Source organism: Macrobrachium nipponense, chromosome 32 (assembly GCF_015104395.2).
Source record: "Macrobrachium nipponense isolate FS-2020 chromosome 32, ASM1510439v2, whole genome shotgun sequence".
Taxonomy (NCBI): Eukaryota; Metazoa; Arthropoda; class Malacostraca; order Decapoda; family Palaemonidae; genus Macrobrachium; species Macrobrachium nipponense.
Genome location: NC_061094.1, coordinates 24,830,301 through 24,847,249, shown reverse-complemented (window position 1 = coordinate 24,847,249; position 16,949 = coordinate 24,830,301). Strand labels below are relative to the sequence as shown.

Below are 16,949 nucleotides of genomic sequence, written 5' to 3'. Positions count from 1 at the left end.
TGTATGAAAAGGCATGGTTAGGGTAATAACGGGTGGTCAAGAATGGTTTAATCCATTTTCAGTTACAGTGGTCCCCCCGTATTTGCGGGGGATGTGTACCAGAACCCCCCCGTGAATAGTTAGAATCCGCAAATAGTTGTAACCCTCTATAAAAATGCTTAAAAACTCATATTTTGTTAGTTAAAACTCAAGAAAAACCCACTAAAAATTTTTATAACCTGTTTTTTTAATAGTTTTATCACAAAAAGTGTATTTTATGATGAAATTGATTAAAAAACAAGGAATTTGTGGACATTTCTCAGAAAAAACCGCGAGTATGCGAATTTTCCGCGAATAATGCGGGGAAATGTTCGAGAGAAATCCTCGAATGTGTGAAACTGCGAATTCGGAGAACGCGAATATGGGGGGTCCACTGTATTTCTTGTGGGAAAAACTATTTTAGATCTCGGACTAAATCGCATCTCGTTGCTTCTTCTGGAACAGATTAGCAGCAAGGTCTGGGGCTTTACTGTAATTAAGAATAATTATACATATTTATCTGCTGTCTTTTATTATTGCAGGGCCTAGTAAATGTTTCTTGCCGAGGCACATATCAGCTGAATTACTATCATGAGTTTTACTTACATCACTATCATATCCAGATGTTGAAACATTAAAAATAAGCATATCCATGTAGTCAGTAAATCAGAGAAAATTTCCTCAGTGAGAATTAATAGATGCCCCTATTGGTAGAATATTCATATGAGACATTTTTATATTTATATTTACCTTAGTAATTATACTGTTGAAGTGTAAGTAATACTGGTTACATAGCTTCCAAAATAGATTATGTTTATTTATTGTCGTCAGATGTTTAATAATGCATTGATTACTGTGACTTAAATATTTCATTTTCCATTTTATTTGAAGTTTTTTTAAATTTTTTTCAGAACACCTCCACATTTTGCACGCTGTGTTCATTGCAGTTCAATTATAAAAGAAGGCGATGAATATCTTATTCATGTCCAGAACTGTCAGAAGAAAATGGAAGAAAGTTTTGATATGCCTTCAAGAATAAAGACACCCAGTGAGTAACTTGTTGGTTATTGTGCTGCTCATAATATCATGTCTTAAAAGGAATTGATGTTGTCTTTGGGCCCTCCAAGATAATTTATTTAGTATATAGCTATATCATTCTTTATTTGATAAATGCAATTAGCTTACCCCTTACAGTATTATTTGATCTATTCTTTGTGTGTGTGTGTGTGTGTGCACATATACATAGGTCAGTAGAAAAATACTTAATAGTAATATCATAAATAGAATTCAACTAAGGAACTGCAATATATATTCACAATAAGATAACTTATGATAAGATCATTTTGAATTGTGGTAAGTAATAATTTTCAAAATCAAGAGACAAATAGGAAAAAAAAAACCATACCGTCTGTAACTTTTATATTCAACCAATTAAAAATTATAATTTAAATGATTTATAAGTACTACAGTGATACCTTGTTTGTCTCAGTCTCTACAAATTTAAGCATCATCAACATTTTCCTGAGGTTGTGCAGCATTGCCAACCATTGGAGAGTGGTTTTTCAAATTTTAAATTAGTTGAAATTTATATGTATCATATCTTTGGGGTCTTGGTCCCTGGTCTGGGTGGGGTGTGTTGCATATTGTCGAGTTCAGGATAACGGCAATCCAGATAATTGAAAGATTACTGTAGTTTCTGTTTTTTCATTTTGTAAATGATTTTTTTTTTCAGAAAGAGAACAGAATGGCACATCATCTAACAGAAGAGTTGCAAGGCCTGTACTTACTGAAGTCTCGAGTGTTTTTGACCAGCTGGAAGGTAAGCAAAAATAATTTTTTTCTGGTTTTAAATACCTATTACACTCTCAGTTTGTAATTTGCATTTATTTGAAGTAGATTTTTGGCCAATATTGCTTCGTAGTTTCGTTAGTTTGAGATGTGTTTTTCAACTACAGTATCTGAAAGAAATTTAGTAGGCTGTGTAGTATAGTGTTGTAAGGTAAGTATATAATTTCTACCTTAATTTACTATTCGTAAAGAGGCATTACTGACTAGTTTTTTTGTGGAACTAAATCATTATTAAAATTTTTTTTAATGTTTTAGCAAGTTTTATTTATGGCATTTTGCTGGAAGTCGGCCAGGTTTTGTCACTATTATTAATAGAATTATGTAAACTCACATGGTGGTTTAATGGGACCACAGAGCTAAAATTCTTAACTACTAGGTGTTCTTTGAGTAATTAGTTGATTGAAAATAAACTTTTTTTTTTTTACTTCAGTTTCTTATTTGGTAGTATTTGATTTCCAAAAAAAGGAAAGTCTTTTATCATTGTTTTCTAATAAACATCATGTAAATATTATTTTGTTATCAAAGCTTAGGGTCAACAAAATAAATTTTTTTTTCTTTTAATCTAATTTTAATACTTAAAATCAGTGCAGTTATTAAATAAAGATGCAATATTTTTTTATATAAGAAGGATAAAAACATGATACCAATATAGGAAAAAATATCAATTACAAGATAGAAGAACAAATACAGGCGGCCCGCGGTTAACGGCGCAATCACTCAACGGCGAATCGGTTTTGCGGCGGTCGTCAAAAATATTCATTAAAAAAATAAGGCATTTTAAAGGTATCTTTACGGCACAATTTTCAGTTAACAGCGCCGCTAGCACCGTTGTCTAACGAGTTCATACATTTGTAGAAATGCCGTTCAGACCATAAAGGTTATGCAAATTATATTAACCCTTAAACGCCGGAGCGGTAAATAAAAAAATGACTCCCGTGTGCCGGAGGGGTTTAAGCGGAAAAAATATTTTTTTCAAAAAATCACAGCGCGCTTAGTTTTCAAGATTAAGAGTTCATTTTTGGCTCCTTTTTTTCTCATTGCTTGAAGTTTAGTATGCAACCATCAGAAATGAAAAAAATTATCATTATCATATATAAATAATGCGATATATGATAGCGCAAAAACGAAATTTCATATATAATTGTATTCAAATCGCGCTGTGCGCAAAACGGTTGAAGGTAACAAGTTACTTTTTTTTTCGTTGTAATGTACACTAAATTTCAATCATTTTGGTATATAACAAATTGTAAAACGATAAAAGCAACACAGATAAAATATTATCACAAAATAATGCATGAATTCGTAACGCGCTTACGTAAACATATTTTTTTCAAAAATTCACCATAAATCTAAATATTGTCCTAGAGACTTCCAATATGTTTTAGAATGAAGACAATTGATTGAATATTACTATACTGTAAGAATATTAGCTTACAAATGCAGTTTTTGACCATATCTGACGAGCTAAAGTTGACCGAATGTCGAATTTTTTATATCCTATTTTTTTTTTAATATGCAATTATTTCGGAAATAAGAAAAGCTACAACTTTCAAATATTTTTCGTTTTATTCTACATGAAATTGCGCACATTTTCATATATAAAACTCTATGAAATGCCTAATATGAAACGGAGCAAATATTCCGAGAATGGGACTTACGCATTTCGGAGATTTGTGGCGGAGAATCCGCGCGCGGAGGGAAGGAAAGTTTTTTTTTTAAAATTCACCATAAATTTAAATATTGTGCTAGAGACTTCGAATTTTTTTCACGATGAAGATAAATGACTGAATATTACTAGACTGTAAGAGTTTTATCTTACAATTGCGTTTTTCGACCATTTCGGTAGAGTCAAATTTGACCGAACGTGGTTTTTTTTCTATTTATCGTGATTTATATGCAAATATTTCGAAAATGAGAATAGCTACAACCTTCAACTATTTATTGTTGTATTATACATGAAATTGCGCACATTTTCATATATAAAACTTTATGTAACGGCTAATTTAAAATGGTGCAAACATTACCACAATCACACGTATGATTTTTTCGGAAGAGTTACCGCGCGGACGTAAAGAAAATGTTATTTTTTTCATAAATTCACCATAAATCGAAATATTGTGATAGAGACTTCCAATTTGTTGCAAAATGAAGGTAAATGCTTGAATATTACTAGAATATAAGCGTTTTAGCTTACAATTGCGTTTTCGACCATTTCGGCAGAGTCAAAATTGACCGAAGGTTGAAAATTTGTCACTTATCATTTTTTATATGAAAATATTTCAAAATTGATAAAAGCTACAACCATGGGTTGTTTTTAGTTGTATTGTGCATGAAATTGCGCACATTTTCATATATAAAACTTTATGTAACGGCTAATTTAAAATGGTGCAAACATTACCACAATCGCATGTATGATTATTTTCGGAAGAGTTACCGCGCGGACGTAAGGAAAAAGTTTTTCATAAATTCACCATAAATCGAAATATTGTGCTAGAGACTTCCAATTAGTTGCAAAATTAAGTTAAATGATTGAATATTACTTAAATATAAGAGTTTTAGCTTACAATTGCGTTTTTCGACCATTTCGGTAGTCAAAGTTGACCGAAGGTTGAAATTTTGGCACTTATCGTTATTTATATGAAAATATCTTAAAACTGATAAAAGCTACAATCATGAGTATTTTTTTGTTGTATTCTATAAAAATGCGCACATTTTCATATATAATACTCTATGTAACGGCTAATTTAAAATGGTAAAAAAATTATGTCAAAGTGACGAAATAATTTCCGAGATGTGTCACAGATACTTTTTAGTGCGGCAAGAAAGAAATTCGCGCTTGCGCGCCTGCGTAACGATTGTAAACAAAACAACACCTTGATCCGTGAACTCCCAGCATCCCCCAAGGCGCGTGATTCAAGAGTTTTCGGCTGGTAGGCCTAAAAGTATTTTTCCGCGAATTTTTAAAAAAACTTTTGTATGTCGACGTAAAATACGTCCAGTCGGCACCCGAGAGACAAAAAATGTCGACGTAAAATACGTCCAGTCGGCGTTTAAGGGTTAACAAATTTTATGGAGAGTTATTACGTAGGTATTAGGGTAAAATATATGCCTCTGACGCTGTTCTATGCCGAAAATATCGAGTTACATAAGTGCAAATTTAGCTATGGAAGTGTCGATTTATAAATGTTCATGCTTTTGTTTAAAATATATATGAAAATGTATTACGTGAAAGGTATTTTGTTCATGAAACTTACCTGTCAGATATATATATATAGCTGTATTCTCTGAAGTCCGACAGAATTTCTAAAAACTTACGACACACGTAGTGGGAGTAGGGTGGTTAGTACCCATTCCCGCCGCTGGGAGGCGGGTATCAGGAACCATTCCCATTTTCTATCAGATTTCTTCTGTCGCCGGTGTTGTAAACATCTGTTTACAGCACCTCCGCCTCAGGATTTTGGAAAACTTTCTTTGCTTGAGTATCCTCTTGACTTTTTGGTTTTTTGTTATTGGATCGATAGCTTGGCATACGTGACTTTGGATTGTTTTTGAATTTGGCTTGGTTTTTTTCCTTAAATATGTCAGGTTCTAGTTCGGCTAGTGCCAGAGTGTGTATGAAAGATGAATGCAAGGTGAGGCTACCAAAAGCCTTGGTTGATCCTCACACAGTGTGTAAAGGTTGTAGGGGGCAAGTGTGTAGGTATGATTTTCGCTGCACGGAGTGTGAAAGTTTGAGTGATGCACAATGGAAGACGTATGAATCCTATGTTAATAAATTAGAGCGTGATAGGATCAGGAGGTCTTCCTCCAGGAGTAAATCGGGTAGCAGACAGGGTATTAATGTAACCCCTTCTAACCCTTCTTTAGATTTTGTGACTCCTAACCCCGTAGTGTTGCCTTCGGGCCCTCAAGTGGTGTCTGCGAAGGGTAATGCCCTTTCGCTTATTTTAGATTCTTTGAAAACTCTGGAATCCAAGGTTCTTGCCCTTGAAAACAGGCAAAGTGCTAAGTGTAGTGATAGTGCCCCTAGTGAAGTGGAGGGGGCGTCAGATCGGCCCTATAGCGCCTCTAGGCTGGGACCTCTGCCGGACTCCCAGGACTCAGGGAGAGGGCATGTCGAAGGCCGAAGGAGGGTTACGGGGATCCCCCACCGATCTGACGTCCCTTCAGCAGTACCTGTTGACGCTTCCCAGGCTGCTAAGGAGCGTGCTCGAGCACGTATCCTAAAGGATTGTTTCTCGTCTTCCGACGCGTCCTCCCCGCACAAGGGGTGGGAATCTCGTTCGGATTCTCGACCTTTGAAGAGGACGTTTCAAGATCAGGACGCTTCACGTCATGCTTCATTTGATTGGCATTCTTCTCCGGAAAGCGTGTCCTTTCCGCCCCAGAAGAAGGCTAGGTCGTCTTCTGATGATGACGCCTTAGAGCGCCCCAGTCGCTCTAGAGCCAAGGCTGTTCCTGGGAGAAGGAAGAAGGCGTCCCCTCGCCCCTCACCTTCTCACAGGCATAGCTCTTCTCCTCGTAAAGAACCTTCGCAGACAGAGATAATCCTTTACTTAAGCAGAAGAAACGGTTCTGGTCGTAAGAAGGACGACAGACTTCCGATCAAGAGATCAAGACAGTCTTCTCCGCCTGCTCGTCTTTCGTCCCCGTTTCCTGGTATTTCATCTTCTAGGCTTCGTTCTCCCCAGCGTTCGTCTAGAGGTGGAGGTAAACGTCAGGAGAGAGAGAGGTTTCTTCATTCTGCCCTCTCTTCTCGACGTGAGGACGCTCGGCGTTCCGACATCGACGTTTCTGATGAAGATGTTTTGGTTTCTGACGGACGGAATTTGGTACGTCCTGCTCCGCTTCGTCATGCTTGTGTTGACGCTCATCGGGACGCTCGTCAAGTGTCAATTTCCTGTCTTTTCTTCGCGGGACGATCGTAGAGACGCTTCGAGGGACGCTAGGAGAGACGCTCCGCTCATCGCTTTGTTGGACGCTTCGTTGGACGCTCGGAGGGACGCTAGGTTAGACGCTCCGATGGACGCTAATAGACATCGTCGTAAGAGCTTCTTGGACGCGATTACGGAAGTTCGCTCTCGATCGGACGTTGTTCCCGAGTCTTTAGCTGACGCTACACGTCTTCCTTCTACTTCGCGTTCTACTCAAGTTGTGATTGCTGATCCTGTGTCGGCTAACGATTCTGTTAAGGGTACGTTACCCTCTTTTTCTCGTCATCGGTCTGATAGGAGACTTGGATTGAAAGGTCTTCTGCCTCTTTCTTCGGAGTTTAACTCGGGTAAGGAAGAAGGGGAATTGAGCTGTTCTTCGGAGGAGGTTGACGAAGAACAACCCTCGACGTCGTCTTCTTCAGACTATCAAGTTTTGGCTCGGCTGCTCCGTGATTCTTTTGGAGATACCTTCCTTCCTTCTGCTCCTCCTTCTCCTCCATCGCAGTTTTCGTCGTCGAAAGCTAAGAAGACACCAGGGTTTGTAAAGATGAAGACGTCTTTGTCTACCAAGAGGGCTTTCCGGAAAGTTAACGCCTGGATGGAGACTAGGAAAGCTAAAGGAAGCACCACTTTCGCCCTGCCTCCGTCTAGACTTAGCGGTAAGGCAGGGATGTGGTATGAAACCGGTGAGGAGTTAGGTTTGAAGGTTCCGACGTCAGCACAGGGAGATTTCGCCAGAGTTGTAGATGCCTCAAGAAGAGCTCTGTTAACCTCAGCGAAGGTGTCGTGGACTACTTCAGAAATGGATCATCTGTTGAAGGGTCTGTTTAGGTCCTTAGAAGTCTTTAACTTCTTAGACTGGTGTCTCGGAGTGTTAGACAACCAGTCTCGTAAGCAGTTCGATCAGCTTGGGGGAGCTGTCCAGTGTATTGTCATGCATGGACAAGGCCGTCAGGGATGGCTCAGAGGAGTTAGCATCTCATTTTTCAGCAGGCGTGTTGAAGAAGAGATCGCTGTATTGCAATTTTGCGGCTAAGTCTGTCTCTCCCGCACAGAAGACAGAACTTTTGTATGCGCCGTTCTCGAGTCATCTCTTCCCCCAGGCTTTGGTGAAGGATCTGGCAGTAAGTCTTCAGGAGAAAGCCACTCAAGACCTTTTGACCACAGTCGTCGAGACGTCCTGCTGTCCCTTCCACGTCTTCGGAGTCCAGTCTTTTAAGAGCAGAAGCCCTTTCGTGGAGGATCTTCAGCTAGATCTTTACCCTGAGGAAGGGGTCTTCCTAGAGGTAGAGCCCCGGCTAAGTCCAGGGGCAAGAAGTGAGAATGCGTTCCTTCAGTCACCGGTAGGAGCCAGGCTTCAGTTGTTTGGAGGAGCCTGGAGAGAAAGAGAGGCAGACACCTGGTCTCTCAATATCATAGAGAAGGGGTACAAGATTCCGTTTGTAAAAGCCTCCCCCTCTGACTTCCACTCCAGGGACTTGTCCCCGTCGTATCCTCAAGAAAAACAAAGGATTCTTTTCGATCTGCTCGAGCAAATGCTCGAGAAACGAGCAGTGGAACAGGTCTTAGACCTGGCTACGCCAGGATTTTACAACAGATTGTTTCTTGATCCGAAACACTCGGGAGGGTGGCGGCCAGTCTTGGACGGAAGTCGTCTGAACCTCTTTATAGAAAAGCAAAAGTTCAAGATGGAGACACCTCAGTCAGTTCTGGGGGCCTTAAGACCGGGGGATTGGATGGTATCACTCGATCTTCAGGACGCATACTTTCACGTCCCGATACACCCCCAGTCTATGAAGTACCTTCGGTTTCGTCCTGAAAGGAAAGGTGTTTCAGTTCAGGGCTCTTTGTTTCGGTCTGAGTACGGCCCATTTGTGTTCACCATCTTAATGAAGAAATGTGGCGAGGTGGCTACCATCTTTCCAAACATCAGGGGGGGTCAGGATCTCGCTCTACCTGGACGACTGGCTCATACGAGCTTCTTCGCAGACCCGGTGCCTGGAGGACCTGAAAACGACTCTGTCTTTAGCTGCGTCCCTGGGACTTCTGGTGAACTTCGAAAAGTCACATCTGACCCCAACACAGTCCATCGTGTATCTGGGGATTCAGATGGATTCAGTGGCTTTTCGGGCTTTTCCGTCCAGGAACGTCAGCAAACAAGGCATAGAGATAGTGTCAGCCTTTCTAGGGAAGGATTCATGCTCGGTGAGAGAATGGATGAGTCTGCTGGGGACTATTTCCTCGCTGGAGAAGTTTGTTTCCCTGGGGAGGCTACACCTCCAACCTCTTCAGTTCTTCCTGTCCTGGACAATTGGACATGAGAAGGCAACTTAGATATGATCTTAACCATCTCAGAAGAGGTGAAGAGCCATCTAAGATGGTGGCTCGATCCGTTAAAGCTCTCAGAGGGCATATCCCTCAAGCTTCGGAACCCCGACCTAGTGTTGTTCTCCGACGCGTCATCCACGGGTGGGGAGCAACACTAGGGGGGAGGAAGTGTCAGGCACCTGGAGAGGGGAACAGGTAGCCTGGCATATCAACTTCAAGGAGCTGGCAGCGGTTCAGTTAGCGCTCCAGTTCTTTCAGGACAAAGTCTCCCGTCGAGTAGTTCAAGTCAACTTGGACAATACCACAGCCCTGGCATACTTGAAGAAACAAGGAGGAACTCACTCTCGCTCCCTGTTCGCTCTAGCGAAAGAAATTCTGCTTTGGGCGAAGGCGAGAGAGATCAAGATCTTGACAAGGTTCATTGCCGGAGTCGAGAACGTCCGTGTGGATCTCCTCAGTCGACAAGGACAGTTGCTGCCGACAGAGTGGACCCTCAATCAGGACGTATGCCAGGAGCTGTGGAGTCTTTGGGGACGCCCCTTGGTGGACGTTTTTGCAACCGCAAGGACGGCGAGACTTCCTCTTTACTGCTCACCAGTTTCTCGATCCGGGGGCGTAGCAGTGGACGCCTTGTTTTGGGATTGGACAGGCCTAGACCTCTACGCATTTCCCCCCTTCAAGATTCTGGGAGAAGTGATGAGAAAGTTCACAGCTTCGGAGGGGACGAGGTTGACGTTAATCGCCCCCTTTTGGCCTGCAGCGATCTGGTTCACAGAGGTGATGTCCTACCTGGTGGATTTTCCGAGATCTCTTCCGTTAAGGAGAGATCTACTCAAACAGCCCCACTTCGAGAGGTACCACAAAAACCTCTCCGCTCTGAGTCTGACTGCGTTCAGACTATCCAGAAGTTGGCCAGAGCGAGAGGTTTTTCGAAAACCTGTGGCTAAAGCTATCGCCACCGCGAGAAGACCTTCGTCAATCGCAGTTTACCAGTCGAAGTGGGCAGCTTTTAGGAGCTGGTGTAGGAAGAAAGGAGTTTCCTCTACCACGACCTCTGTGAGCCAGATCGCCGACTTCCTTCTTTATCTCAGACGAGATTTGAAACTTGCAGTGTCAACCATTAAAGGCTACAGAAGTGTCTTATCTGTAGTTTTTCGACATAGAGGTCTTGACCTTGCTAATAACAAGGACCTACATGATCTACTAAAATCTCTTGAGACCACCAAGGTACCGATAGCTAAGTTGCCTTCGTGGAATCTGGACGTGGTTCTCAAGTTTTTAATGTCAAGCCGCTTTGAACCTCTTTACTCTGCCTCTTTGCGAGATTTGACGAAGAGGACTGTATTCCTAACTGCTCTGGCGACGGCGAAGAGGGTTAGCGAGATACAGGCGATTAGTAAACACGTCGGCTTCAAAGGGCATAATGCAGTCTGCTCTTTGGGTATGTCATTCCTGGCTAAGAATGAGAACCCTTCCAATCCTTGGCCTAAGACGTTCGAAATCAAGGGTATGGCAGAAATCATTGGTCAAGAGCCAGAAAGAGTCCTGTGTCCTGTTAGGGCTCTTAAAGAATATCTTCGTAGGACAAAGGAGTGTAGAGGTTCTGCGGAGAACTTATGGTGTTCGGTCAAGAGACTAATATGCCATGTCCAAGAATGCACTGGCATTCTTTTTAAGGAACACCATTAAGGAGGCGCACTCTAATTGTCAAGACAGTGACTTTAAGCTTTTAAAAGTTAACGCTCACGAAGTAAGGGCTATTTCGACTTCTATAGCCTTTCAGAAAAATATGGCTCTCAAAGATATTTTAAGTGCCACTTTTTGGAGAAGTAACTCGGTGTTCGCCTCGCACTATTTACGGGAGGTCAGAACGACATATGAGAACTGTTACTCTCTTGGACCATACGTCGCCGCAGACACTATCTTGGGGGCAGGAGGTAGCACTCATCCTTTCCCATAGAAAAGGGTAGGTGAGTTTTTAATGTTTGTAATGTTTATGGTTGTAGGGTCGGCCGCCGAATGCGGTCTTCCCTTCTTTTAGCCTTTGGTATATGGGAGTATTTGGTTAGGCTAACTTAGGGGGTGGTTTTGCCTCGTTGTCCTCTTGAGTATGGTCATGGTCTAGTCACATTGTGGTCTCGTCCCCGTTGGCAGATCATCTAGAGCGCACCAACTACACAGGTCTCTACCTTGTTGGTAACTCTAGTGAAGCAGATGCAGGCTTGGGTGACAGTAATCACGAAGTCAGCTATGCTAACAGGTAAGGAACCAAGATGTCAATCATCTACATATATATGTTTCCTAAAATCCTTTTCTGTCTCTGCCACCGCCAAAGGTGGGATTCAGCTATACATATATCTGACAGGTAAGTTTCATGAACAAAATGATATTGTTAAGATACAATAAAGTTTGTTCATACTTACCTGGCAGATATATATATTTTAAGTACCCACCCACCTCCCCTCAGGAGACAGTGGAGATAGAAATCTGATAGAAAATGGGAATGGTTCCTGATACCCGCCTCCCAGCGGCGGGAATGGGTACTAACCACCCTACTCCCACTACGTGTGTCGTAAGTTTTTAGAAATTCTGTCGGACTTCAGAGAATACAGCTATATATATATCTGCCAGGTAAGTATGAACAAACTTTATTGTATCTTAACAATATCATTTTTATTTCTGTACAGAAATATGATACAAAGGCAGCTTTTGAAACTGCCCTTCACGTTATCAAATACGATGTTTTTTCATGTTCTTTCTTGTGAGCCGCCGTCTGCCACTCTTCCGAAAATATCGATTTAAAAAAAAGTGCAAATTAGTGATCGATGTGTCTATTTTATAAATGTTTATGCTTTTATGTTCAAATGTTATGAAAATGTATTACGAATAGGGTATTTTTATTTCTGTGCAGAAATATGATAAAAAGGCAGCTTTTGAAACTGCCCTTCAATTATCGACTACAATGTTTTTTCAAGTTCGTTCTTGTATGCCGCCGTCTGCTGCTCTTCCGAAAATATAGAGTTAAAAAGGGTCCAAATTTAGCGATCGATGTGTCGATTTTTAAAATGTTTATGCTTTTATGTTTAAAATGTGTATGAAAATATATTGCGTAAAGCTATTTTCATTTTTGTACAGAAATAAGATACAAATTAAGGCAGCCTTTGTAACTACGCTCCACGTTGTCAGGGGATGTTTTTTCATGTTCGTTCTTGTCCGCCAGTTCCAAAAAATGCATTGTGTTATTTTATTAATTATGCATCTTTTCCATAAATCCTTTAAAAAGTTATACATTATTTCACTGAAAAAGTTATAAATTATTTCACTGTATCCAAGAATATTGAATGTATTCTCATATTATTGTATTTTAAAATACTACGGCAAATTTAAGCCAGTATTCCGCGGAGCAGCCAATGTTGTGGTTTGAAATCAGCTGATGAATACGAGTTTGTTTCACCATAACGCAATTCTGAGCGAATGCTCTTGCTTCTAGTTAGCATAAACGAATATCTATATACTTGACTTATATTAGACAAAGTTATTTTTCCTTATACCGCGTGTTTTTAGGTGGAAATATTTATTGAATATGTCTCGTTGTGAATGTGAACTACTTTTTTTTTTCGTTAACAGATTACGTTGGCGGCATGTTTATTGCGTAAAAAATTATGTGATTCCGTTCGCAATAATCCTTTATATCATCGTAATACGAACTTAACGTTATTTATCTTATATCAGCATGAAACCAACAGTAAAATGTGTTCTTTCAAGCACAGTAGTTTTGATTAAAATGATTTTATCCCAATTTTATCTACAGTTGTGTTTGATGGCAGACATTTACTGCAGTTTTATCCTTGTTGCCGATGTACGATAATAGTCATTAGCAGCTTGAACAGTTTTCTCAGCTTCAGTTATAACTAGGTTTAAATTTAACAGTATATTTCCCGATTGATCTTTAATCTATATATTGATCTCTGATCTATAGCAAATAAAGTTATTACATTAAGATATCTCAGTTCTATTCTATACATAACGCCATTTATAACAAATACGGTAATGTTGTACTGTAGTATGATGATTGAAATACAAGCCAAACAGATGTTATCCAGTTCGGTTGTACTTAGAAAAAAAAAAGTCGTTTCTCGTTCGGTTGTTCATGGCTGTACACGTTCACGCAACGAGTATAACGTTAAAACCAAACTTTCATCATTCTCGTTTGCTGTTATTGAACTTAGGTAACTAGAAGATGGATAAAGTTAGGCCATTGTAATTTGATCTCTCATAAAATCGGACTATCGTAAGACTAATGATCGTAACCTGAACACTACAGCTACCTGTACACTGTATAAACGTTATTATATCTTTACATACTCTAGACACCCACATGTACTGTACAGTAAATTCTATAGTACTATACTGCATAAATATAATTTTACTTATTGCGCCGTTGTGGGATTACGGCGCCTTTGACTGGTCTAGAGTTTCGAAAGAAGGTGTGCAGTGGCCGTAGGCTTTAAAATTGCTCAGCGTCGGTGGCCAGGAACGGAACCCCTGCCGCTAACCGTGGATATGGCAGGGCTTGATAAATTTATGCAGTATTTTAGTTCCAAGATATAAGGAGAAATAAATCAGTGCAAAAATGCTATGGAAAAATTTAAAAAATCATCTAAATTCATATATTCAGTTACCCATTAATCTTAATTTGATAGCTTTTCTCGTCATCATAAGCAGCCTAGTTCATTCTCTCGATAGGAAATGTTTAAAACATATGCCTTGAACAAAATATTTTTCAGAGATTGACAAGCTCTCTTGTTTATTGCCAAAGAAGAATCGATCATTTCTAAAAGCTTAGTCACATAATTTCCACAATATTTTCTCGGCTTACTTAACCCTCTTACGCCGACTGGACGTATTTTACGTCGACATTTTTTGTCTCCCGTGTGCCGACTGGACGTATTTTACGTCGACTTACAAAAGTTTTTTTTTAAAATTCGCGGAAAAATACTTATAGGCCTACCAGCCTAAAACTTTTGAATCACGCGCCTTGGGGGATGCTGGGAGTTCACGGATCAAGGTGTTGTTTTGTTTACAATCGTTACGCAGGCGCGCAAGCGCGAATTTCTTTCTTGCCGCACTAAAAAGTATCTGTGACACATCTCTGAAATTATTTCGTCACTTTGACATAATTTTTGTACCATTGTAAATTAGCCGTTACATGAAGTATTATATATGAAAATGTGTGCATTTTTATGTAGAATACAACAATAAAATACTCATGGTTGTAGCTTTTATCAGTTTTGAGATATTTTCATATAAATAACGATAATTGCCAAAATTTCAACCTTCGGTCAACTTTGACTCTACCGAAATGGTCGAAAAACTGCAATTGTAAACTAAAACGTTATATTTTAGTAATATTCAATCACTTACCTTAATTTTGCAACTAATTGGAAGTCTCTAGCACAATATTTCGATTTATGGTGAATTTATGAAAAAACTTTTTCCTTACGTCCGCGCGGTAACTCTCCGAAAAATCATACATGCGATTGTGGTAATGTTTGCACCATTTTGAAATTAGCCGTTATATAAAGTTTTATATATGGAAATGTGCGCAATTTCATGCACAATACAACTAAAAACAACCCATGGTTGTAGCTTTTATCAGTTTTGAGATATTTTCATATAAAATAAACGATAATTGCCAAAATTTCAACCTTCGGTCAACTTTGACTCTACCGAAATGGTTGAAAAACGCAATTGTAAGCTAAAACGCTTATATTCTAGTAATATTCAAGAATTTACCTTCATTTTGCAACAAATTGGAAGTCTCTAGCACAATATTTCGATTTATGGTGAATTTATGATAAAAATAACATTTTCTTTACGTCCGCGCGGTAACTCTTCCGAAAAAATCATATGTGCGATTGTGATAATGTTTGCACCATTTTAAATTAGCCGTTACATAAAGTTTTATATATGAAAATGTGCGCAATTTCATGTAGAATACAACAAAAAATAATTGAAGGTTGTAGCTTTTCTCATTTTTGAAATATTTGCATATAAATCACGATAAATAGAAAAAAAACCACGTTTGGTCAACTTTGACTCTACCGAAATGGTCGAAAAACGCAATTGTAAGCTAAAACTCTTACAGTCTAGTAATGTTCAGTCATTTATCTTCATCTTGAAACAAATTCAAAGTCTCTAGCAAAATATTTAGATTTATGGTGAATTTAAAAAAAAAAAAATCTTTCCTTCCCTCCGCGCGCGGATTCTCCGCCACAATTCTCCGAAATGCGTACATACCATTCTCGGAATATTTGCTCCATTTCATACTAGGCATTTCATAGAGTTTTATATATGAAAATGTGCGCAATTTTATGTAGAATAAAACGAAAAATATTTTAAGGTTGTAGCTTTTCTTATTTTCAAAATAATTGCATATAAAAATATATACTATATATATATAAAAATTCGACATTCTGTCAACTTTTAACTCGTCAGATGTGGTCGAAAACTGCAATTGTAAGCTAATACTCTTACAGTATAGTAATATTCAATCATTTGTCTTCATTTTGAAAGAAATTGGAAGTCTCTAGGACAATATTTAGATTTATGGTGAATTTTTGAAAAAAATATTTGTTTACGTCCGCTCGTTACGAATTCATGCATTATTTTGTGATAATATTTTCTCTGTGTTGCTTTTATCGTTTTACAATGTGTTATATACCAAAATGATCGCAATTTAGTTTACATTAAAAAAAAAAAAAAGTAACTTGTTACCTTCAACCGTTTTGTGCACAGCGCGATTTGAATACAATTAACAATGAAATTTCGTTTTTGCGCTATCATATATCGCATTATTTATATATGATAATGATAATTTTTTTCATTTCTGATGGTTGCATACTAAACTTCAGCCAATGACAAAAAAAAGGAGCCAAAAATGAACTCTTAATCTTGAAAACTAAGCGCGCTGTGATTTTTTGAAAAAAATATTTTTTCCGCTTCCGCGCTCACTCTGAAACACCTCCGGCACACGGGAGACAATTTTTTTTTTTTACCGCTTCGGCGTAAGAGGGTTAATTTCTCAAACGAATTGAATGCACCATAAAAAAAGAACACTATGTCAAGTGTAGGAACACAAAGGCCACCATGATTCAGTTCCTCTAAAAATTCACTTGAAATGTTACCTTCACTTGTTTGAGAAATTAAGTGAGCTGAGAAAATATGGTGGAAATTATGTGGCTAATCTTATAGAAATAATTGATTCTTCTTTGACAAAAAACAAGAGAGCTTGTCAATCTCTGAAAAATATTTTGTTCAAGGCATATGTTTTAAAAAATTCCCATCGAGAGAATGAACTAGGTTGCTGATGGCAACAAGAAAAGCTATCAAATTAAGATTAATGGGTAACTGGAAATGTGAATTTAGATTTTTTTTTTTTTAGTTTTCTATAGCATTTTTTTTTAAATACTATGTAAATTTATTAAGCCTTGCCAAATCCACAATTATTTGTTTTTTTTCTTGTAATTGGTATTTTTCCTATACTAATATCATATTTTCATCTTCATTATATAAAAAATATTATATTTTTTATTTAATGATTGTAGTGATGTTATGTATTAAAATTAGATTGAAAGACAAAAAATCAAGATTTTTTTTTTACCCTAAGCTTTGATAACAAAATAATATTTAAATGATGTTTATTAGACAATAGTGATAAAAAAAATTTACTTTTTTAAATCAAATATCATATAAAAAAACATAAAAAAAAAAAAAAAGTTAATGTAAGCGTTTGTTAAAGCGTGTGCAATTCCCGTTTGG

At 38.5% G+C, this 16,949-nt stretch overlaps 1 protein-coding gene across 1 annotated transcript in view; it reads left to right on the top strand.

Annotated features, from left to right (window-relative positions):
- LOC135207390 (uncharacterized) overlaps positions 1-16,949 on the top strand; it is a 111,374-nt gene that overhangs the window by 82,241 nt on the left and 12,184 nt on the right. The window contains exons 8-9 of the mRNA XM_064239120.1: positions 930-1,066; positions 1,751-1,837. Of these exons, the coding sequence (XP_064095190.1) occupies positions 930-1,066; positions 1,751-1,837 (224 nt within the window). The remainder of the gene's footprint in view (positions 1-929; positions 1,067-1,750; positions 1,838-16,949) is intronic.